Source organism: Cydia splendana, chromosome 8 (genome assembly GCF_910591565.1).
Source record: "Cydia splendana chromosome 8, ilCydSple1.2, whole genome shotgun sequence".
NCBI lineage: Eukaryota > Metazoa > Arthropoda > Insecta > Lepidoptera > Tortricidae > Cydia > Cydia splendana.
The window spans coordinates 16,371,070-16,396,978 of NC_085967.1; the positions used below are offsets into that span (position 1 = coordinate 16,371,070).

At 37.3% G+C, this 25,909-nt stretch overlaps 2 protein-coding genes and 2 long non-coding RNA genes across 4 annotated transcripts in view; 3 read left to right on the forward strand and 1 right to left on the reverse strand.

The window, feature by feature from the left end:
- LOC134792917 (adenosine receptor A2b) overlaps window positions 1-14,103 on the forward strand; it is a 149,356-nt gene extending 135,253 nt beyond the window's left edge. The window contains exons 2-3 of the mRNA XM_063764371.1: window positions 12,106-12,317; window positions 13,045-14,103. Of these exons, the coding sequence (XP_063620441.1) occupies window positions 12,106-12,317; window positions 13,045-13,743 (911 nt within the window). The 3' untranslated portion in view covers window positions 13,744-14,103. The remainder of the gene's footprint in view (window positions 1-12,105; window positions 12,318-13,044) is intronic.
- The window catches only part of LOC134792923 (uncharacterized), a 242,032-nt gene that overhangs the window by 965 nt on the left and 215,158 nt on the right, over window positions 1-25,909 (reverse strand). The gene's annotated exons all lie outside the window — the stretch shown is intronic.
- The window catches only part of LOC134792922 (uncharacterized), a 254,775-nt gene continuing 244,851 nt past the window's right edge, over window positions 15,986-25,909 (forward strand). The window contains exon 1 of the long non-coding RNA XR_010144482.1: window positions 15,986-16,073. This is a non-coding gene — a long non-coding RNA (uncharacterized LOC134792922). The remainder of the gene's footprint in view (window positions 16,074-25,909) is intronic.
- LOC134793058 (uncharacterized) lies at window positions 21,292-22,195 on the forward strand. Its single transcript, XM_063764581.1, has one exon. The coding sequence runs from the start codon at window positions 21,344-21,346 to the stop codon at window positions 22,193-22,195; it is 852 nt and encodes a 283-aa protein (XP_063620651.1). The 5' UTR covers window positions 21,292-21,343.

Sequence of the window (25,909 nt, forward strand, 5' to 3'; positions counted from 1 at the left end):
CTAGACCAATAACGTCCACAAACATAAGCGATTATTGCCGGCCGGCAATGGTCTGCTGCCACCTCTGCGACTACAGACGAGTCGTCAGTTTCCCACCGTACGGCCGTCCGCCGGCAATAGTCTGATATAATTTTGACAGGTCCCTACAAATTGACAGTTCGCCGGACGATATCAGCCTGTCAGTTGATCGCAAAAGGCCACACATTAACAGTTCTACTTCAGATTTTGGACTGACGGCTATTCGAACTACGGCTCGTCGATTCCGGTCAGCGTCGACAGATATCTGCCGGACAGTCCGTGGCCTGCAGGCCAATTTACACACACATTATCAGATAGCCGGCCGGTGGCCTGTTGGCCGTCATCTGCTGTCAGTCGAGAGCCTTCAGTTTCATGTTTTTCAACTAGTTTAATTTTTTCATCAAAATGGACAGTCGACGTCAAAGATAATGTTTACACTTTTGGACCTTATTCCTTTGTAATAAGGCAAAAAATGTAAACATATTTTTGACTACTATAGTGAAACCTGGTTAAAAGGGGATATTACTGCAATGTTCTGCCGCCAGAGTGCAGCACTACCGACTCAGTAAATTCATAGACTAACTTATACATACTGTGCCTTAAACTGTTTTTGACAAGTTTTCACAGACAATAAAATATGACATTGATGCATCAAGGCGGTTTGTTAACAAGGGCCTACCGGTAAACGCGAAAATCGAAATTTAGTTATCTGCCTCTTTATCGCTCGAATATGCAAGAGTGATAGAGAGATTAGATAACGAAATTTCGATTTTCTTGTTTCGCGGTAGGCCATGTGATTGACGTGACGTGTGATGTGTCAATGTGGTTTGTTTACTGTATGTGCCACAAAGGCCACCTACGCACTAGGTTGTTGTCGAATACAATGGCTCGCTTTTCGTATATACTTGCAAATGATTACATCGAGGATGAATGTGTCACTGAGTTTCATAGGATACTTTCCCAAAACACAAATTACCGTCCCCGCGACGTACTTTTGATGCAGGCTATGCATCTAATCGAGTCCGTTCCCGCCGAAGAAGAATTAATGATATATTAAATATGTAGTAAAACTACAAGGGTTGCGAAACTATAAGGGTTCCTATAGGGTAGTTGAATACGGAATCCTAAAAACAGGCAAACAACCTCTGTAAAATATAACGATGCGAGCGGAACACTAAATGCCTCGAGCTATCTCGGGCTTGGCCAAATTATTTATTACAAGGTATCAAACAAAAAAATCACTCGGGTACCGGCCAAGTAGACCTAATATTATGTAGAAAACGTTTAAAAGAGTAGAATGAATATAACAAAAACATAACAGTAAAGTATTTTCATTTTTTTCAATTTGGTATACATAGATAGTACCTAAATAAGAGCCGGTGTAAGTAAAAGTATGTTGAATCCACCGCTTGCAGCTTGTGACTCCATATCCTTTTTTTGTAATAATTGTCACATATTACGAGAATTTCGGGTAGGTAATATCGCCACGCCACGCTCTGTAACTCCGAACACAGTTTGCTCCAGATATTCTCTTAACTTAAAACGGAATGAATTAATGATGTCATAATTCGGATCCCACTTGTAGCTGAAGAATTTCAAGCGTAGGTCTTATCTCTTGTCTAAGCAGGTACCTCCATACTTGCGCTAGTGTTTCTACCACGTGTCTTTATAGCGGAATCAAAACGCACAATAGCTAGTCTTTTCATTGCTAATAGCTGCCGTGAACGCCATCGAAGGTATACCTCCCGGCGTTGTCTTGAGAACTATTAAAATTTTAACCAGTGTTGGTATATTGGGACGCTAATTTCCCTATTTGAATCTTTCAATGTTTGCTCCTTTTTTACTCGGTTACTTACTCTTCCAGCAATCAATAATCAAGTCTGTATTTTCAAATATATAAGCCATGCAAATACAATAATAACATGTCACATTTAAAATTAATAGAGAAAAAAATAAGGTTTATGTTATAATTCTCTCTATGACATTTATTTTTGACTGACAGTAAACAACAGTTGCGAGGTAACAACATGATAAATAAAGAAAAGTCTTGACAAACTAGATACTATGCAACCTTCGCATTGTTGTATTCATGCCTTAAAATTAAAATGATGCCTATGAACCAACTATGAACTCTAACTATACTAGAATTAAAGTTGAATTTTACTAACGTACATATCTGTTTTTTTTTTTACTGATTCTATTTCAATTTGACAGAAGCCCTACCGTATTTAAGGTTAATAAGGTCTACTGGCCTTAAAATTGTGTATGAAATTACAAGCAAATATCAGCGTCATAAATTAAGTATTGGATCCGTGATGTTCGAAGACAAAAAGTCGTATGCTTATTTTAGGGACTATGAACTCTTAAGTACTAGGAATAAAGTAGAATTTACTAATGCTGTAACGTGTGTCGATCGCCGGCCGGCTACCTCATGATGTGTGTTTGACTGGACTCGAGGCCACGGACTGTCCGGCGGATATCTGTCGGCGCTGACTGGAATCGTCAGGCGGCCACACACTATCGGTTCGTGTAAGTCGTCAGGCCGAAAACTGACAGAGAACTGTTTAGTGTGTGGCCTTTTGCGGTCAACTGACAGGCTGATATCGTCCGGCGGACTGGTAATCGGTGGGCCCCTTAAAGACTCTTGTCGGTGTAGCTCTCTCCATTTGACTCCATCCAGGGCCGCCTCCTTGATTCCCTTAAGCGACATTACAGCTAAATTTTTGCTAGAATTTGCTACAAAAATATGGTATCGGCTATGAACGTAGCACGTAGCTTGCACTGGCAGTGAATGCATTAACTGCAAATGCCTGAAAATTGTTAAGTATAACAATGACTAATATGTAGACACGGCCTATAAGACATTAATGTTTAATAATCACCGTGCAGCATGTATTATGTTTATGAATGGTCGAGTACATTGAGAACGATGAACTGAAGGTTTTATGACCTTGTTTATAAAATAATCGCCATTACAAACGAGCTTAGTAGATGGGCTCTGGTAACAATAACTTCAATAAAAAAACGTAGAAGACGCGTTTGTAAACTATGAGTATTGGACAATGCCTGTGCATGCGCTGATCCGCTGTTGACTTTCTAAATAATCGCAAGGCCTGTTTATTCAACAATAATCAATTTTGGAATTTTATGATACTAGCGACCTGCTTCGCATGGGTTAACAAATTATACTTACACCTAAAGCTTCCTCAAGAATCACTTTATCGATAGATGAAAACCGAATGAAAATCCGTTCAGTAGTTTTTGAGTTTATCTCGAACATACATTACTCAGAAACAGACAGATGCGGCGGAGGACTTTGTTTTATAAGGTGTAGTGATTAGTGATATTTTTATTACATACAAATATTACTAGTGGCTCTGTGAGCTGTAGACCTCGCGAGCAGAGTTTAAAACTGAATAAATGTATGGTTCCGTTGTTTTGAAGAATTTAGAGAATCTAATTTGACCATAAAAACTTAACTATCAATTGCTTACAAAATTCATCTAACTGATGTCATTTAGTTATCGTGCATTTCAGTCGTTCTTGTCCGTACATGTATTGGCGCAAGCGAGACGCACGATGACTACTAAATAACATGATAAAAATATCATCCCGATGTCAGTGTACGGTCGATGCCCCTTAAGTATATACGTCGCCATACTAATTGTATAGAAAAGTGGATAGAGTTAGACCAAGAAAAGTCTGCAGAGATTTTGACAGCACACGCAGTGCCAATGTTATTTGTGCCAGTGTCAAAATCTCTGCAGACTTTTCTTGGTCTAACTCTACCTATGTTAGGAAACCAACATTACCTTTGAATTAACCTGTAAACTGCAACTAAGAAGCTTCGTGCGCGAGTGTGGCCCATAATTTCCGAAAATCATTTTTTCTTCGAGGCAATTACTCCGTTCTCATATTTTGCGTTGCCCATAATTTCCCGAAATCATTCATTCTCGGTAGCAATTACTCCGTTCCCATATTTTCCCAATGGTTTTCTTCCGCAATCGCCTATTTTTAATATTTTTAAATTAATCTTTTCCTTATAGTTTTCGTTCTTTTAAATATCTAGGATAATATTTTCTTGTTACTGTATGTTAATAGTGTAGTAATTATATTTGTTACTTGTAGGTATTTCACATACAACAAATATCAAAAACACTAAAATTAAAACATAATCTAAAAAACTACAAGTAAAAAACCAAACGCTGCCAGCCAATAACTCTAACCATACCTATCTCTGGGAGCAGATTCGTTTTTAGGGTCATCAAAAAAAAATAACCCTAACCTACCTATCTCTGGGAGCAGTTTCGTTTTTAGGGTCATCAAAAAAAAATAACCCTAACCTACCTATCTCTGGGAGCAGTTTCGTTTATAGGGTCATCAAAAAAAATAACCCTAACCTACCTATTTGAAAAAAAGCAGGTTATTTTTACCACTAGCATTAAAAAAAAGAGAAAATGTGGAGATAGAGAATATTTAGTTAGTGAAAAAAAAAAACCTACTGGTTATTTTAACTACTGGGATTAAAAAGAAAAGGGAATAAATTGAGAAAAGGAAAATTTAGTTTATGAAAAAATGTACACGAAAAATTAAATAAAGCGAAGAAATTCCACTGGGAAAAAATGAGAACGGAGTAATTGCCTCGAAGAAAAAATGATTTGCGGAAATTATGGGCCATTTTAGCGAGACGATCCAAATTAAAAGGCTCAAAGTCTAACTAACATTATTATTAGTTAGACTTTGAGCCCGGGAAAGCGCAACGTACGAGCAACCTACAGCTAGTTCCCTGAGCCCAAGGTCGACCACTACCCTAGGCAATGTTAACCCCTGCGATTTATGGATGGTGACCGCCCATGCTATAAACGTAAGTGGAAATTGACTCCTGGAACAGCCATGCCCTTGAACTAAAACCGCAAAAAAAAATGTTCAAACAAAAACTCAAACGAATACGCTTACCTAGCGCTTCGCGCTCGCTTGATCAATCAGCAATACGATGTTTAAGTGCAAAAAATAAACAAAAAAAATTGCATTTATTGGGGATCGAACCGGGAACCTATTCCCATATCCTTGCTTGTAAGCGTCTTTCCAACTGCGCTATGATAGCATTTAGATGAGCTGACGAAATTTGGTTACTTATTCTCGAGTAAGAATTTAAATATCTAATCTAAAGAGAATAAAGTGTATAGGGGACGTGCATGAACTATAGGGGGCAGCACAGGAGCCGTCAGATCTTTGGCGCGAAGCGTAGATGTGTAGTTTATGATTCCGATGTAGCCCACGAGATGGCAGAACCTACTATGCACAAGGAAACGTACTTACGAGAACGGTAGATGGTAGCACTTGCTTTGGCAATGTACATGTGCACATATGTTTCCGATTCAGGCCACAAGATGGCAGGCCCTCCAACGCGCACGGTCCCTATAGTGGGCGTGCGTGAACTATAGGGGGTAAAATAGGAGCCGTCAGATTTTTGGCGTGAGGCGTAAATGTGTCGTTTATGCTTCCGATGTAGCCCACAAGATGACAGAACCTACTATGCATAAGGAAACGTACCTACAAGAACGGTAGATGGTAGAACTTGTTTTGGCAATGTACATGTTTCCGATTCAGGCCACAAGATGGCAGACCCTCCAACGCGCACGGTCCCTATATGTAGTAGAGGGTTATTGTCATACTAAATTTTGTAGTCACAGTAAATTTACTGCCATCTTTCGATACAGGATTAAAATGAAAATGAAAAAAAAAAAATCAATAAATGTATATATGTATGCAGTGTTGGCCGAAAGTTAATCCAAATTGAAAATGCTGGCCATTAACCATTATAAATTGAACCGTAATCTGTAATCGTCCGTTACGGTTTAAGGTTCAATTTATAATGGTTAATGGCCAACATTTTCAATTCGCATTAACTTTCGGCCAACACTGTATGTATGGATAAATGATTTTTTTTATTTTTAGAACGCCATATGATTTTGACCCATGTTCTTTTACTGATATGAGTAAAAATTGTTAAATATAAAATGGTGTCGCCATCTAGACGAGCATAGGCCAAAGGTATGGCGCCGTATATTCAAGAATCAAATTTTCTTTAAAGCGCAAAAAGCCATCATCTGTTGCAAAAAATAAACGAATGCGCTTAGCCCGCGCTTGATAAATAAAAAATACGCTTTTTTTTCATTTTTTCAAAATAAAAAAATAAAATAAAAAACAACAATTGATACGAAATTTAAGTATAAAAAAATACAAAAAGTTATGTAGCAGCATACAATTACTGGGGATGGAACCAGGGACCTCCCTATGCAAACAAAAAAGCGAACGTTTGCAAATTGCGCCATGATAGTTCTTACTAAAGCTGACGAAATTTAGCTACTCATTCTCAAGTAAAAACTAAATATCTAAATACCGCCGAAACCAGTGATACAAATTTTCTGAATTTTTGGCCATTTAATCTATAAACATATATCAAAAAGAAAAAACTCTTATGATATCGATACGACCTATTTGTTTAGGCGACAGGTATCACGACACCGCCATTTTTAAAAATTTCAAAAAACCGGATTGACAAAAAAATTTTATTTAGTCATAGAATCTGGTCACAAAATTTCATGAGAATCGGTTAAGAATTGCGACCTGTAGAGGAGAACATCCGGAAATACAAAACTAAATATCTAAATACCGCCTAAACCAGCGATAATTTTTTTCTGCATTTTTTGCTATTAACTCTGTAAACATGTCTCAAAAAGAAAAAACTCTTATAATATCGATACGACTATTTGTTTAGGCGCCAGGTATTACGACTCCGCCATTTTTTTAAATTTCCAAAAACCGGATTGACAAAAAAAATTTATTTAGTCATAAAATTCGGTCACAAAATTTCACGAGAATCGGTTAAGAATTGCGACCTGTAGAGGAGAACATCCGGACATACGAAAGCAAAATGCCCGAGTCAAAACGTAGACCTTCGCTTCGCTTCGGTCAATTAATTAACATAAGATTAAACTTCGCCAAACCTACCACGTTGCTAAAGTAAGTATGAAGTGTAGTTTTATACATATTTGCCATTTTGAAATATACCCCGCTTTCGAAGTAACCCAATGCACTTTATATCCTTGTTGCTCTTTCTCCATGCAGAAAACTACTCAAGTTGGAAGTGCATTTTTATTTTATCATATTTATTATTTACCATTTCTAGTTTGGAATTTTTAGTTTGATTGTATATTTATTTTGGATTTGGATATTTCGAATTAAGGAAAGGATATTTTGTATAACAGACGAGTTGATTACAATGTTACATTAATTATCACAGTAAATACCTACTACCTATTTATGTCATCTGGTTTTAAGCGCATTGTGTAACGCACATAATAATTGTTACATGAGAAAATATTCAAGGTTCGTCTGATTATGAGTTCCATTGGCACCACAATTATTAAATGCGGTCACAGAAAAATAACGAGATGCAGAAGATTATGTCATTTATAGCAAGACTTCCGAGCGAATTTAGGTTTGGTTTATCCTTTGGGTTTAGAATTGTACGCGTTGGTTCTATGCATTTTAACCGTTATGATTAAGTATACGCTGGTGATCGACATGTGTTAGCGCTTTAGATGATTTTATATTCGAAGACGGACTACTGTCATATGTTTTTCTATCGACTTGCATGATCGCCATGATCAAGCTAGCGGTACCCTTGGGTCGGCATCTGCCAGAATCCGCTTCTTTCAGTTCTAAATTGTCATTTAATCTGAAACCGGACGTAGAAGATTTAATGTTCTTGTTACATTTTGGCTTTAAGATAATGGTCAATTTTAGGTTGATTCTCGTCAACTAGGCCGGATTGTCGTTGGATCGCTGTTTTATTGTTTAAATTGGGGACTGTGTGTGTAAGAGCGTCAGTTCTGATATTAAAAATCCGACAACGCACCAATGTGATTCAATTATTTAGGAAGCATACACCGAAGATATTCTGAAATTAACAAAGCAAATATTTCTAGCTATTTTCCTTTTAATACATTGATCATGTTACCAATTTACATTTTATATTTTGATGTTTTACGCGACAGGTATGTATCTGTTTACAATATTGACTGTCATATACTCATATAAAGAGTTGAAGTTTAACTTCGATAAAGCAGCGTTCAGACATTGTAAGATAGTTCATTTAGGTCTAGTAATTTAATAATAACAGTTATTATTTAATAATAACTAGACCAAAATTAACTAAAAATAGTAATAAATAAATAATTAATGACTAAACGAACTTGATAAGTGAAGTTCTAGGTTTACCTTTATTTTGCCGTAAAGTTTTCTGCAGATTTTCGTTTCACAGAAAATTTTTCAAGTAATATCAAATCGCCAAATAATCTTTACATAGAATATTGACTTCAAATAATTTTAGTTCGGATTCGTTATGTTTCACAAAAAAATTCAAACATTAGTTTTGTTTCAAGAACAATTTGTTCATGTAATTTCATTTCACAGAATCATCGATCTGTAGAAAAGTCACTTCTTATAAATACGGTTCACCAAAATTTAATATACAGAATAGTCATTTAGTTGAATTTTATTTATTTAGTCGTTAATTTAACGCAATCTGCTTCTCTGGAAGGAATTCGTTTTTAGGGGTTGGCGTTCTAACCTAACCCACTTTTCTGGCAACATTTCGTTTTCTTAGGGGTCGCAGTTCTAACCTAACCCACTTTTATGGATAAATTTCGTTTTTATGGGGGTCGCAGTTCTAACCTAACCCACTTTTCTGGCAACAGTTCGTTGGGGGTCGCAGTTCTAACCTAACCTAACCCACTTTTCTGGTAACCTTTCGTTTTCTTGGGGGTCGCAGTTCTAACCTAACCTAACCCACTTTTCCAGCAAGGGTTCGTTTTCTTAGAAGTTGCAGCTCTAAACTAACCTAAACTCCTTTTTTAGCAATTTTTAATGAATACTACAAGTATGTGAAAGGTAATTTTTTAAAATAATAATTGTTTAAATTAATATTCTGTGAACTGTAGTGTCGCACAAATAATATTCAATGAATAATAATTCTACAGTCAGTCTTTTTTTTTTTTAAATCTTTGAATAAATATTCTGAATTTTAATCAAGTTACAAAATATGTTTCTTTGAAATGAATAATCGAAGAAACAGAATTAATTGTAACAAAAATGTGCGATTCGATTATTCTATGAATAATTTTCTGTAGGTATAAAAAAAATTCTGCAAAAAATTTGGCGATAAAATAAGGGTACACCGAAGTTCTATCATAATTATCCGAGTTGCTTCGTCGAATAGATTAGAATCCCGCCCTCCCTTTTATACTTGACCCTATTGTGAAATATCTTCATTCAACAAACATAAACAGTGATAGGTATAAACTACTTATTACTTAGATGTATGCACATATATAAAAGTATGTTGTTTCTCTGAACTAAATGATGGTAATGAATGTCAGATGTCAATACGTTTTTATTTTTTTTACTTTTTCTATTCTCTCAAATTCAGTGTTACTTACTACAGGTCATGCATTACGTGAAACTACTATTTATCGTGTAAAAATTAGGTGTGCCTCATTAACACGCTAGTGTCTGCACAGTGCGTCATCAAACGCCTGGTAAATTTGAACGGGGCGTGTCAAACACCAACTATTCCCACCCTTATCTACTCTTCAAAGTACAAGTATTAATAAAATTACAACTCTATGCTTACCCGAATTTAAACTGTTGTGAAACATATTAACATTGAATAATTTTACGATTTAGTATGATTCGGGGTTTTAACCCGCAACCTACGTATAATGACAGAAAAATAATATTTAAAATAAATGTTAAAATGACAATAAATGTGTTAAATATGTGCCGTTGCAGTAACATCACATACCAGTCGTATGATTCAGCTATATAAGTACATATCTTACATCTTACACACAACTGTGAGCGTGAAAAATACTTTTGTTTGCAGTTTATTTAAGTGTGCTACTTCTATATGTAGATACCACAAGGACAATGCCAGTCGCCGTCACACATACCCGTACATAATATAATATTTGTCATTTGCAATTCCGAGAATCTCGTGATATGTAAGATATTTGAAAGATATCTACAAGTTCCTTCTTTTTAGGAGATAGGAATTGTACGTTATACTATATGTAGGTCTTTGTTAAAAGGCCAACTAAACACAACCTAAGGCTCGTTTAGGGCCTGTTTAGTGTTAAGTGCGTGTTCATACATTTGCCCCTAACTTTATCTAACAAATCTGTAATCTCGCACTATGCCCTAATGTGTATAATAAAATAAGGTCTTAAAAGGAAGTGATACAAAATATACTTATATTCTATAGGTACTTCTCTTCAAACAGGATTGGCTTCGTATCAAAACAAATTTGTTTTGATAAATTTCTTAACACCATGATAATCTTGATATGATTATTTTCTATAAATAATCTTGACATAGTTATTTATAGTAGGTATTCGAAAATAATATTTAACGGGTTTTGATAAAATTCTGATTTTAGATCTAGTAAACCTTTGCTTCCTAAGATGAGTTAAAAATGAGAAAGATGTCTATGAATTTGGACGGGTCAATTCAGCCCCAACTATACCGTTCTGGGTTATTTTTTCCCATTGTGCTTGGTCAAAAGGAAATTTGGGTCTACCATCCATAATCGAGTCTTCATATTCATGTAGGTTCAACAACCGCTACAAGTGTCTTCAATTTCCGTATTATGAATATTAGATCAATTCAAGATACCTACGTAAATGAATAGCAACACCCAATTTTCATTTATTTTCAGCGCGTTTTCTACAGGTAAGTTCTAGATAACTTACTGAAGTGATATTATCGGCTTAAGTCGCAAACCTCGTAACTCCATTTCAAGGAAATTAGTAATTGATACCTTGGACAACAATACTTAAAGTCGTAAACCTCGTAACTCCCCCGGAGGAGTTCCGAGGCTTGCGACTTAAGCCGACGTGTAGGTCGTTATATTTTAGCATTAGAAATAAGGTAAACAATCTTGATGTGTCTTTTTTATTGAAAACACGTTTTAAAAATAAGTCACGGCAAATATGTAACAATTATGAATCTAATACAATCATTTTTTTTGCGGTTAACTGTCAAAAAGCAATCTGCTCTGTGGTGGGAATGTGTGTGAGAGAGAGGGACCTATATGCTAGAAAAGGACAATACGACTAACTACAGTGTTGCCACTCTCAATATTATTCTTAGGTTTCGAATATCGGTACAGGTGTTTAATAAGTAATAGTTACTGATTTTTAAAAAGCTAAAAAATTAAAAGATACCTATGTCAAGATCGCTTACCTTCTTTCTAATGCTAAAAAAACGAACTATAGATGGAACACGACGTATTGTGTTTGTATTGGGAAGCGCTAGTAATTGCCTGCAACAGATGGTTTTTAACGAGCTTAGCCTCAATAACGATTCAGCGGCGAAACGGACCTACAACGCACTCAGACTGGTTTTTTCGGGTACAGTTGCCAAGGTTATCCCAAACCGATCAGATACTAAGAATTCGTTTTTTAAGCAGCAAGACATCTAAATTGGGAATTGCATTATACACTTATTTAATTTGATTGCAAAGCAGCTAACTTGGTTATCACACTGATGCGAATTTGCACGTCGCTCCAGTGCTGTATGAGCATGAAAGCGCTATGCACGCATATAGCGATGTCCCGATCGCACACCGGATCCAATGTGAAGACCGCCTAAGTATTTGATAAAAAAACTACTCTTGTTAACAAAGTAGGTACTTTCTCAAAATTCTTACGATTTTCTAGCACTTTAGCACAACATGATACGACGCGTAAGACCCAATGCTTATAGGGCGACAAAATGTAGTCATAACTGCTCACAAAGATCAAGTTTCTCGACACAGTCAGGCCTTATATCGGAGCCCGAAAATTTTATAAAAATGTTGACCGGTACTATTGAGTCGTTATTTCACATAAGTAGGTAGGTACTTAATATAAAAACAGATTCGACCTTACAACTTACAAGAATAACTTTCTCTTTTGCCTTTTTTTCCTTTAAATTTCGTTCCTGTAAAAACGTTTGCTTACAAGATTTTTTCCCTTCCAGTTATAATCTCAGTGTGCTGGGTCGCCGGCGCCGGCGTGGGCTTCCTGCCGCTGCTGGGCTGGCACGCGGCCGTCGACCCCGACGTCGGCTGCTACTTCGTCGAGGTTATGGACTACAACTTTCTGCTGTTCCTGTATTTTGCCACGATCATGACGCCCAGCGTGCTTCTGGCCGCCTTCTACGCGCACATTTACCGCGTAGTGGTCAAACAGGTGACGATACTTTTTATTCTTCTTTTCCCTGTCCTTATCCCACGTTATGTGAGGTCGGCACAACATGTTTTTCTCTTCCATTCTCCTCTGTCTTCCATCACCTCAGCACTCACTCCTTTCTTTCTCATACATATCCTCTCTCACACAATCCATCCATCGTTTTTTGGGTCTACCATCCGCTCTCCGTCCATCAACATTCATCCCTATTATTACCTCTTGTCTGTGTACGATAAGGATCCTGTATACAGAACAACTGAGATTTGACCACCACACTCCCATGAAAAGTTAAAATCAAACCGAAAGTGTTCTAATTATTTATTATGGCACCAGTGTAATAACCTCCTTAAACCCTTTGTTATATGTTGTTTTATATTTAATCAACTTACCGTAATTGCTGAATACGTTTCCAGGCTATGATTCAAACCTGCACACAACAATTATACATAGCTTGGGAATTAACTGTATTAGAATTTATATTTTACCTGCATCATAAATTATGATGACCAAACTTTTGAAATAAAATATATTTTATTACTCGTACTCTGCACCTTAGATTTCGATTTAGACTTTTTTAACACAAGGTTACAAGTTCAAACTAGATAGTCAAATTTCAAATCAGTGCATAGAGGTATAAAGCTAAAAGTTATTAATATATTTTAGGGTTACTTAAGTGATCTGAATATGTCCAATTTGCTGTAAGTTCAAACAGGAATGTTAAACATTTCAGATGAGCGAGGTGATGACGGTGCAGGGCACCAACGGGCGCGTCACGGGCGGCACCATGCTGCGGGTCCTCGGCGCCGCGCAGAAGCGGGAGGTCAAGGCCACGCAAAACCTCGCCGTCATCGTCTTCTTCTTCATGGTCTGCTGGATCCCTCTCTACACCATCAACGCCATCAATGCCTTTAAACCGGACCTCCACATTCCAAACTTGCTCACTGACTTCTGCATTATTCTATCTCATCTCAACTCCGCTATCAATCCACTGCTTTACGCATACCATCTCAAAGACTTCCGAGCGGCATTAAAAGGACTTATATGTACAGTCCTAGGGAGAGGAGGACCTATTCCACCTGGGTACAGACCGCCAGTTCCAATTAGACGACCGGCACTAGAAAGATGCAACGCGCTCAGGGAGAGGCCTAAGATTTATGTCAACTCGCCGGTTTGGCTCCGTCAGAGAGAAGAGGAGTTAGCTGCGTCGCAGCAAGCGAACAATGCGGCAGCTCCATCACCAGCAGATATGGAGCCGTTTTTAAATAAGACCATCGCTGAGAGTTCTAGTGGACGGCACACGCCAGAAGGGCGAGAATGCGAGGGCAGTCCCTACCTCATAGAACAGGACCAAGAGAGGTGTCAGAGCCCGTACAGGCGAGTGGAGGAACTTCTACGTAGAGTGCGAAGCGTGAGCTCTGACCACAGCTGACACGAGCCGCGCCGGGACCGCCCGGCTTATAGCATCTCCTGAACTCTAAAGCTTTAAAGCCGAGAAGGCAACCTATTCCAAAGAATACGACTGCTATGAGCAGATTAACTTTACGGCTGTCAACATGATCTATATTTATAAGAAATTTACTTTTAGTTGAAGTCATATTTTTAGATATAAATGAGATTTTTCTAGTACGACGTAAATCTATGTGAGTAGATGTTGTTGCAAATATGTTGCAGTGCGAGAATGGGGACATATAATTATATTTAATTATCGAATATTGCTGTTATGCTTGTTCTGAGAGAATCGGTCAATTGTATTGTTGCTTGTTATGAATTAAACATGCAGTAAATTTAATCATTAGTATTTCATTTATTACGTCACCAGGTATGATTTAAATGGTTTTATTCATACGTTCTCAATATTGCAATTACTCTTTGTTATAACTGCTTTACGTTTGAGGATACAAAAACGTTAGTGTCATATACTACTATGACCCTATTTGTCGTACTACTAAATATGACGTATATGTGCCTACGAACGTTTTCTACATTACCACATTATTGACGTTATGGGGTTAATCCAAGCCAAAAAGAATAGATAGTATAGAGGGGTCCTGTCATTGTAAATTTTGTAGTCACTGTAAATTTACTGCCATCTATCGACACACGACTAAAACTCAAAATGAAAACGTATAAAGTTATCAAAAAATGTATATATGGATAAATGATTTTATTATTTTTATATCATTTTGATCCATGTTCATTCACTGATATCTATGTGTTAAAATTGTTAAATATGAAACGGTGTCGTCACGCCATCTATCCGAGGATAGGCTAAAGGTGTGTGCGGCATCTATTCGAGAATGACTTTTACTTGAATGGGGTTGGCCGGTGGAAGTTTTTAGCAGATGGCGCCATCATAGCTTGCCCCGTCAATCCCTAGAATTGTGTCAAATTTTTGTTTTTTTAATACCCTGGATGCCAGCTCTTTAAGCCAAATCTCATAGAAAAAGGGGCAAGCTATGATGGCGCCATCTAGGCAAACCTTTGACAGTTGCCAACCCCATTCCGAGGCACGTTTTTTCCTTAGACTTTATATAGGTAGGTATAATATAGAAATATAGGTAATTGTATTTGATTATATTTTTTTGATGTTAAATCATTTTACAGACAAATCATAATTATTAATTACCTACAGGGGAGCACAGTAGGACCATTTTCCCTTTGCTCCATACTGCTCAATCCTTAAAAAATAAAATTCCCATAAGGAAAGAATCCACTACTTACCTCATGGATATGCATGGTGACAGTTACGACGGATTATAAAAGGGAAAGTCCATTACAATACCGTACCGCTTATTGTACAAACAGCGTCATATTTGTCACCATTAGTAGACCGTGTTTCGTTGCAATAAAGTTTACGATCGTTCTAACTACTTGTAAGCAGAGCTGACTTTCCGACTTTCCCATTCGCGTATTTTTTGTGGCATTGGAGTTAATATACCTGTAATAAATATTTATTACCACTATTATCAGAAGAAGTGTGTAATTCCAAATACAACTTTGATGTAAACCAATAAATCAAAAACTAGACTGCTGGCAAAGTCAATGCGTAATTAATTTCCGATTACCTAAAGAAATAAAAATCTTAGATGACCTCATTCTCAATCATGTGATTGTGGAAGTTTGTTTACAATAAACACTGATCACAGCGCCATCTAAGTTTGCATTCCGTTATTAAATGTAAGGCGCCATCTATACGTTTCTGTGCACTCCGTTTGGTTACTAGTAGCAACTAGTAGTAATTTAGTAAGTAGTACCTTTAACAATACCGAAGTCTATTGCTGTATGCTACCTTTCTACATTTCTACTTCCTGTATGCTGCTACCGGACCGAAAGATGGCGACAATAGTCTTTACTGGTAAAAATTAGGGAGGTGTAATAGTTTTAAAAATGTAATTTACTTATGTACCTAATACATTGTTCGTACCAGTCTTAGCATTATTAGTTATTACAAAGTAGCACTAAATTTCCTGAATATTTAAATTATTTAATTATTTTATCTGGTTTAAGATAAAAAGCTCATTGTCAGACATAACTGAAGGTGAAACCGACCTGTTACTAAATTAAAATACCATTTATAATTTATTACAATAATAAAAAATACTATAAATTGTCAATAACAATAATATAAAAAGTTAACCTAAAATAAATAAATAATAATGCAGACATATTACGTGTAGGGAAGCGCTGGTGGCCTAGCGGTAAGAGCGTGCGACTTTCAATCCGGAGGTCGCGGGTTCAAACCCCGGCTCGTACCAATGAGTTTTTCGGAACTTATGTACGAAATATCATTTGATATTTGCCAGTCGCTTTTCGGTGAAGGAAAACATCGTGAGGAAACCGGACTAATTCCCAATAAGGCCTAGTTTCCCCTCTGGGTTGGAAGGTCAGATGGCAGTCGCTTTCGTAAAAACTAGTGCCTACGTCAAATCATGGGATTAGTTGTCAAGCGGACCCCAGGCTCCCATGAGCCGTGGCAAAAGTGCCGGGATAACGCGAGGAAGAAGAAGAAGAAGACATATTACGTGTAGGTATAGATATATAAGTTACTTATACTTATGTAAGTTATTATGTTCAATTGTGGATAATTTGTATGACCTTATTTTCCCTATATTGTTCTAAACACCGGGTGAAAATGCGATCCTCTTTAATGACAGTTGATGAATACATATTGTAGGTATAATTACAGTCTACCTTGAAAGCGTAATTAAAAAAGATATGTGCCGTTGTATTTTCACTTGGGTTTCTTCTTCTTATTCTCTTATTTGAATAAAAGAGGGTAAACTCGCAAAGCTTAACTCAAATGGCGCTGCAATCCAAAAACACGTAAACCATAGACTACACACACTTTTGTTTGGTTCCAAGACAACCAACCATTTATAATCTGTAGGTTTTTGACTCCATTCAGAATGTCATGATTGTTGTCTATGGTCTCTGGTTTTTTGTTTATAGAAATCCAAGAATAGAGTCAGTGTTAGCAAACTCTCTCTGCACCGACTTTATAAATATAGTTTGTCAAAGGACTGTCTCATTTCAATCATAGACAGAGAGAATCATACTATCTTTGTCTTACACTAGTACTAGCACCCAAAAGAAAAGGATGAGTATAGTTTTCCTGGTTCTTACTGACTGACAAATTGGTTTGACCAACTAAACTATCTATCTTCTATACATCTATCTATCTATCTATCTATACATATAATAAAGCTGAAGAGGGTCGAAAGTCTGTACATGGAAGATATTCGAAAAAAAGTTGGCTGGGGATACTTAGAATCGATAACAGAACACGTTCCAATAGTTTTTAGAATTTTTGTCTGTTTGTCTGTTTATCTGTTTACCTGTTTGTCTGTTTATTTGAACGCGCATCACGTGAAAACGGCTGAACGTATTTTGATGCAAACTTTACTAATCTGTCAAGAACATCCCCGGCCACGTTATAGGCTATAAAAATTCAACCCCTAAAAGGGGGGGTAGCCACAACACTCGATTGACTTAAGTTTGCCCCTGAATCTTATGGCGCTACTTAGGAAGGAGGGGCAAACTTTTTTCAAATATGTGCTACCACTACAGAGTACCCTGGTACTTAAACCCGCGTGTTTAAACTAACAGATGGCGCTGAATTTAATACGTGTTGACATGAATAAGCCACCGAGGAAGGATTTTTCCAAATTAACTCTAAGTTTAGAAGAGGGGGTATGGATATCAACAAATTTAATTGAATAATTATGTTGATTTAATAATACAACAAAATTAAACGACAGTAAATTAATTGCCTCTCATTGCACAGTGCCATCTTTTGGGGAACTGAGTAAACATTAAGTAATCAAGAAAACTAAAAATGTGTTTACATACATACTTACGTAGTGGCAAAGACATATATAACTTCGTATAAGACGTATAAAGTCTAAGGAAAAAACGTGCCTCGGAATTCAAGTAAAAGTCATTCTCGAATAGATGCCGCACACACCTTTAGCCTATCCTCAGCTAGATGGCGTGACGACACCGTTTCATATTTAACAATTTTAACACATATATATCAGTGAATGAACATGGATCAAAATGATATAAAAATAATAAAATCATTTATTCATATATATACATTATTTGATAACTTTATGCGTTTTCATTTTGAGTTATAGTCGTGTGTCGATAGATGGCAGTCAATTTACAGTGACTACAAAATTTACAATGACAGGACCCCTCTATACTATCTATTCTTTTTGGTAGTGGTAAAATAAACTCACATATCAACACGCGTATAATTGCATAATTATTTAAAATTATTAATTTTCTCCGTCATGAATTATACCTAATCGTAATTATATCGCATCCATATCAAATCCATATTCATACGTATCGCCGGCCACGAAGGTGGGTACTTTGAAAAAAAAACATTGACCTCTGTCATTTGCAGTGCCGGATTAACCCTTTTAAGCAAAATAAGCACTTGCTTAGGGCACCACGTCTAGGGGGCACCAAAACCGTAGGCAAAAAAAAGACCCTTAAATATCGAGGCTGATAAAAAACTGTCCCATCCCTTCTCTGTATCAAATCCTGGATTCGCGCCTGGATGGGACTAAAAGTAAAAATGTACCTACAACTGTCTATCAATTTGTGGTTATTATATCGAAAAATTTTCGCGCTCGCTTCGCTCGCGTTTACAATAACTTTGTAAGGTATGATAAAGGTGACATTCGGGTGGCGACTGCGGCAGCATTACTCTGTTGCAAATTTACTGCTGTAGCACTGTCAATTTTCGTGATAAAATGATGTGACTAATTTCCATACTAAAAATAAAAATGTACAACTGTCTATCAAATTGCGTTTTTTATATCTAAAAATTTTCGCGCTCGCTTCGCTCGCGTTTTCAATAACTTTCTATTATATGACAAAGGTGACATTCGGGTGGCGACTGCAGCAGCATTACTCTGTTGCTACGTTACTGCTACAGCACTGTCAATTTTCGTGATAAAATTATGTAACTGATTTCCATACTAAAAGTAAAAATGTACAACTGTCTATCAAATTGCGTTTTAATATCGATAAATTTTCGCGCTCGCTTCGCTCGCGTTTTCTATAACATTCTAAGATACGATAAAGGTAACATTCGGGTGGCGACTGCAGCAGCATTAGGTACTCTGTTGCAACGTTACTGCTGCGGCACTGTCAATTTTCGTGATAAAATGATGTGACTGATTTCCATTCTCAGCTGTAATGCGGCAATGAACGTCAATTTACCAAAAAAAATCAATGTAATCTTGATGACCCTAGGGAGAGGGGGCACCATGGTCTAGAAATGCTTAGGGCATCAAAATATCTTAATCCGGCACTGGTCGTTTGCGGAGTCAAACGATTTGGGACTCGCATTTTATAAGCATTTCCATGCCTTCCCGAAAAAAATCGAATCATTCGCGAAAGTCTCGCAACGCATTGAGGTTACAAGGGGCACGTGGCCTTCCTCAGGAGTCTGAAGAAGACTACGGTGACTGGCGCTCTAGCCAGGCAGGCCGCTTCGCTTTCGCTCGCGCGCGTATACCTTACTGTATCGTCCGATATAGGTACACCTACTACTCTGTCGTTCAAATCACGTTTAAAATTTTAATAAGGGCGAAAAAAACTATTGATTTTGGAGTGTAGTTTTATTTAGTGGTAACTGTAAAATATTTTATCTGGACTACAATCCTCTAGCATATCCATCTGTCTCTGTCAACTTTACTTCAAGTTCCGCCTCCAGGGGAGAGGGAGAGAAATTAGGATTAGAAATTAGCCGCTTACTGACACAGAACGAATTCCACGCGGGCGGAGCCGCGGGCACAGCTAGTACCTACATATATTTATAAACATGTCAATAAATATTGTCCCAATGGCACTTTTTTTGGATAGACTGCATTAATATCAAGGAAAGATGCGTTCAGTTTAGTTAGCTAATCATTAAAAGTAGTTTTATTATTTTTAGTAGCTTAAGATAATTCCTGTAATTGACTATTATGCCAGGATCGCACGTACCGAGTAGAGTGGCGAGACAGTAAAACGAAGTATGAAATTGTTACTCGGCCGAGTAAAAATTCCATACTTCGTTTTACTGTCTCGCCACTCTACTCGGTACGTATACCGAGCCCATTAGATAGGTTGGTTATGCTTGTTGCTAATAGGACTTCTTGAAATAAGAATATTTTGACTTCTTTTTGGCAGTGGCTTCACTCATAAATTAGTTTTTCAGTGAAAAAAAAGGCCAAATTGCTCAGTTGTGTATTCATTGTAGTTAATAGTTCAATTTTATAAGGATAAAGCACAGAGGTACGAACTAATCCAGAGGCGGCATCGCCATTGTCTGTTTTTTTTTCTATTCAGGCTATAAAAAGTCCAACGCAGCTAAGAAGTTAATTTTGATAGTTATGAATTGACCCTTACTATATATATATGACACTAAGGCTATCAGTTAAACGGTAGGCCTTAGCTTCGTCAACTTCGTAAAGACATATAAGGGTCAATTCATAACTGTAAAATTGACTTATTAACTTACAGCGACTTTAACCTGTCGAACTTAACCCGCCGCCGAATGTATGAAGATATAAGACATTAATTATCCTGTCTTCGTCCTTCGAGATTTAATCATTTACTATGTAGTAGCCTATGCTACGCGCAAACCCAATCGCACAAGTTTTAGCGTAGAGAGAGAGAAAAAACACGTTCCTTTCTCCCTCTACTATTCCACCCGGCGAATCCAACTGTCAACGTCTTTCTTGTCCGTGCGCGCGCGGCTTTCGCACAAGTGCAAAAAAAATCATAAAATCTAGGAAATCATGTCGAAGCGACCTCATGGTGAGTCTCAAGAAGAAAGATGGATGAGAAAACTAAAAATGTATGAACAAAAACTTGAAGCAAAGCGTAAGCGACGCGTTGAAGAATCAGAAAATGTACCTCCAAATCAACAAGATGTACAAAACGAAGGTGATTTGAATTTTCCATAGTAAAGTATTTTCGTTGCATTCATCGGAAATACGCAATTTATAGCTGATAACTTTTGTTTCTTTAAAACCCGTTGCATTCATCGGGCGAGTATTTCATAAAAACCAAGTATTCCCGTTGTACTCATCGGAAATACGCTATTTACGTCCGTTGTATTCTTCGGATGACATTACCCATTTTTTACCAAAAAACCGTTACATATCGCTACATGTTTTATAAAATTTCAGTATTTTCATTGCATTCATTGGAAATACGCTATATATTTGTGATATTCTTCGAATAAAGGCCAATGTATTCATTCGGCCTACGAATATTTATTTATTTATTTTTTTGCCCGGATTTCAGAACATACCGAGCAGAATGAGGCTATATTATATGATGGACAACAGACAACAAATGAAACTGAGGATATAATAGATGTCGTCAACACAGAAGAACATCAAGCACGCGATGTTGAATACGACGATTATTCGTACGAGCATGTCGTATTTGATGATGCTAGTGAGATTACTGATACCACAGCATTCAACAGCCCGTGTTACACAAGTGGCGATGGCAAGGAGATGAAGGAGAATGTTGCAGAAGGTGACTTTGACCCTAGTCTATTACAAGAACTGGGAATTGTAGAAGTGGATCCCGTTGAATTTGGTGATGACTTGCAGACCGATGTAGCAGCAAGATTTCAAAAAATTTTGTTGGAAGGGCTTAAAAAAGAAAAGAAAGAAGAACTTTTGAAAAAGTACCCGTTTCCTAAAAACGTTCCCCTAGCAAAAAGCCCATCTCTAAACCCGGAAATTGGAGCCATGTTGGCTGAGGCATGCAAGCTGAGAGATAAAAGACTGCTCGAAAAGCAGGACCAGCTTGGCAAAGCGCTTTCAGCGCTAGGCAAGGCACTAACTGGCCTATTGAAACGAACTCCAGATATCCCAAATATTATTCGCACACTCAATGATGCGGGCATTATGTTAGCTGATTCTCATTATGCTGAAATTGATACCCGCCGCTCAGTTATTATGCCGCTAATAGATAAATCCTTTGCGGAACCTTTCAAAGACAGAAAAAGAGACACCTTTCTTTTTGGAGAAAAATTGGGTGAGTTGGTGAAGGACTCTCGCGGCATAAAAAAGACAGGACAGTTAATTCAACCACCATCAACTGCTTCAAATTTAAATGGAAGAGGTCCATCGATGTCCCGAGGAACGCGATATCAGCGGGGAGGCCACACGTATCAACACCGATCCGGTGAACCGAGAACAGCAATGTCGGCCCCAGCATACCAGTACCAATACCAAGGTCGCAGACGAGCAGCTCCGCCACCGCTGCCACCTCCAAGTCGCCGTCAGCCTCCACCTCCACCTTCAACACGCCGACCACCTCCTCCTGCGCAGCGCTCCTCAACCAGTCGACGGACCTAACTACGCAATGTCAGGTACATGGCGGGCGCATAAAATATTTTCTTAATGAATGGAAATTAATTACGGATGATGATTTTATACTATCTGCTGTATCAGGCTATAAGATCCCTTTCATTGTGAAACCTGTTCAAAACATTTATGATTATCCACGACGTTCATTTACGTCGAACGAATTAACTGACATGAATAAGGAAATACAACACTTATTGCAAATAAATGCTATAAGGCGTTGTAATCCTGTAGCAGGTCAATTTATATCGGATATTTTTCTAATCCCTAAGAGTGACGGTAGCAAAAGATTTATTTTGAACTTAAAGAAATTAAATAAGTATATATGTACAGAACATTTCAAAATGGAAGATGTGAGAACAGCTACTAAACTAATGTCTCCGAGTTGTCACATGATTAATATAGATCTTAAGGAAGCATATTTTTTAGTGCCTATACATGAAAGTCACACAAAGTTTTTACAGTTCTATTTAGAAGACAAGTTATTTGAATTCGTTTCTCTTCCTTTTGGAATCTGTTCTGCGCCGTACATATTTACAAAGATTTTACAACCTGTTGCTACATATTTAAGATCTCAAGGTCTACTCTCAGTTAGATATCTGGATGATATACTGTGTTTAGGAAACTCTGCAATAGATTGCCTAGAAAATGCAAAAATTACTATTAATTGCTTGACTAGGTTAGGTTTCGTTATCAACTACGAAAAGTCTAATCTGGTACCCCAAACCACTTGCAAATTCTTGGGCTTCTTGTTAGATTCTAAGACCATGTCTATACAATTGCCAGACACAAAGAGACAAACAATTTTGCAACAAATAATTTCGTTAATTAAATCAAGTAGAATGCGTATTCGTGATTTTGCTCGTATCTTGGGTTCCATTACCGCGGCGTGCCCAGCAATTGTATATGGATGGCTCCATACAAAGTCTCTGGAAAGAGCTAAGTATTTAGCTTTACTCAATAATAATGAAAATTATGATTCATTCATGGAAGTTGCAGGCAATTTACATGATGATCTTCTGTGGTGGAAGAATAATATTTTAGTAGCCAGTAATCCAATAAGAGATCAAAACTATGAGCTTGAAATTTACACTGACGCCTCCACAACAGGCTGGGGTGCAGCATGTGGTACTAACAAAACGGGCGGTCATTGGTCTGCCACAGAATGTATCAATCATATAAATTATCTGGAATTGTTGGCAGCCTATTTCGGACTTATGACCTTCGCTAATAATAAAAATGAATGTGATATCCTTTTGCGCGTGGATAACACAACAGCAATTTCTTACATAAATAGAATGGGTGGCGTCCAGTATCCACATTTAAACAAAATTACTAGGGAAATTTGGAATTGGTGTGAGGAAAGGAACATTTTTATTTTTGCTTCCTATATTCAGTCATCGCTTAATGTCGAGGCCGACAGCGAATCTAGAAAGATAAATATTGACACGGAATGGGAGTTAGGTTCGCAAGAATTCGATAGAATCGTGCTTTTTTTTGGGGAACCGGGCATAGATTTATTCGCCTCTCGCATAAATGCAAAGGGTGCCCTATACATATCCTGGAAAAAAGATCCTTTTGCATATAACATAGATGCTTTTACAATTGATTGGTCCCAATTTTATTTTTACGCATTCCCTCCATTTGCCTTGATTTTAAAAACCTTGAAAAAGCTCGTTTCAGACAAGGCAACAGGTATTGTGGTTGTCCCACAATGGCCATCTCAGCCGTGGTACCCATTCTACATGTCTCTATGTATCAAAGAAACTATAATATTTCCACCTAGTAAATATCTCCTTTCTTCTCCTTTCAGATCAACACACCCGCTACACCGTCATCTTTCCCTGGTAGCGTGTGTGTTATCCGGGAAGGGTTCCGTAGACAATGTGTACCTGAAACGGCATTAGAGGTCATGCTTAATTCAATTTCAGAGAAGACTAGAATTCAGTATACGACGAGCCTTAAGTTGTGGTGGGAATTCTGTTCTCAGAGTAATGTAGATTTTTATGATTTCAAAATATCATCTCTATTAGAATTTCTTACGAATTGTTTTCAAAGGGGGTCGTCGTATGGCACGCTAAACAATCATCGGTCGGCTATTTCTTTAATATCTTCAAATAAGATAAGTGATGATTTAAGTTTAAAACGTTTTTTCAAAGGGATCTTTCGGTTAAAACCATCATTTCCACGGTATGCTTGTACATGGGATGTTAACGTGGTTCTGAATTACTTAGAAAACATGGATAACGATGCAATTAATTTAGAGCAATTGTCTAAAAAGTTAGTCATGTTGCTAGCTCTCGCAACGGGGCAGAGAATGCAAACGTTATCCTTTATAAAAATGTCAAATATAAAAGTCTTTGAAGATCGAATCGTTATTACTATTACTAACTTAATTAAAACCTCATCAATTGGCAGAGCTCAGCCAATTTTAAATTTACCTTTTTTCCACTCTCGACCTGGTATTTGCCCAGCTTCGACTTTCTAGGGCGTTGGATAAAGCAGACCCTCACAGAGAGTGGTATCGACACTTCCATTTTTACCGCTCACAGCACGAGGCACGCATCAACCTCGGCTGCCTCGCGCGCTGGTCTAAGTGTCGATGTCATTCGAAAGTCAGCTGGTTGGACTGAGCGATCATCTGTCTTTGCGAATTTTTATAATAGGCCTATAATTAATTCAGAAACAAGCCTACTTGATCCTTCATTATTACAGTAGAGCCATAATTACTGTAGTATAAGTTTATTTGTCAGAATATCATAAGTTGATAATTATTATTGTGGAATAATATAATATGTTGATTTGTTATAAGTTGGTCTTTACGAACAAATAAATAAATGATAATTGTTAATTTTTATTTATTTAATTTAACAACATTGATTTTTCTCTAAACATCTACATAGTAAATGATTAAATCTCGAAGGACGAAGACAGGATAATTACATGATCAAACGAACTTACCTGAAGTGAAGTTCGATCATAATTATCCTGTCTTCGCCGAAGAGATTTAACTACCCACCCTACCCAGGACGGTCGCAATCCGTACATTTTTTCCCTGATTATCAATGTTGTTATATCTTGTTACTTCTTCGCGCTCTAAAAAGAATGACGTTGACAGTTGGATTCGCCGGGTGGAATAGTAGAGGGAGAAAGGAACGTGTTTTTTCTCTCTCTCTACGCTAAAACTTGTGCGATTGGGTTTGCGCGTAGCATAGGCTACTACATAGTAAATGATTAAATCTCTTCGGCGAAGACAGGATAATTATGATCGAACTTCACTTCAGGTAAGTTCGTTTGATCATGTAAATATTTGGGCCGAGAAGTAGGTAGAAATGAGAATTTTGAAAATAATTTCGTTTTTAAATTCCATACATGTATGTATATTTTTTTTTATTTACATATATAAAAGAATAACTTAATTTATATTCTTTGTCTTAAGGTCTATCAATGCTCATCCGTAGAAATGTAAAATGTATATATGTACGTTTGTTGTCAAATTACTCGTACCCTCTGTCATCAACACTTTAGGGCCGCCATACACGGACTGCTTTGAGCAGTCAGTGCCAACAGCTTCAAGCGGTCGCCGTTGGGTGATCTGCAGTTTCAATATAAAATCGTCATTCGCAATACACGAACCGCTCAAGCAGTTGCAACTGCTTCGGGCGGTTGGCTGCGCGGTGAAATTTCATCATGCGGTCCAGCTGC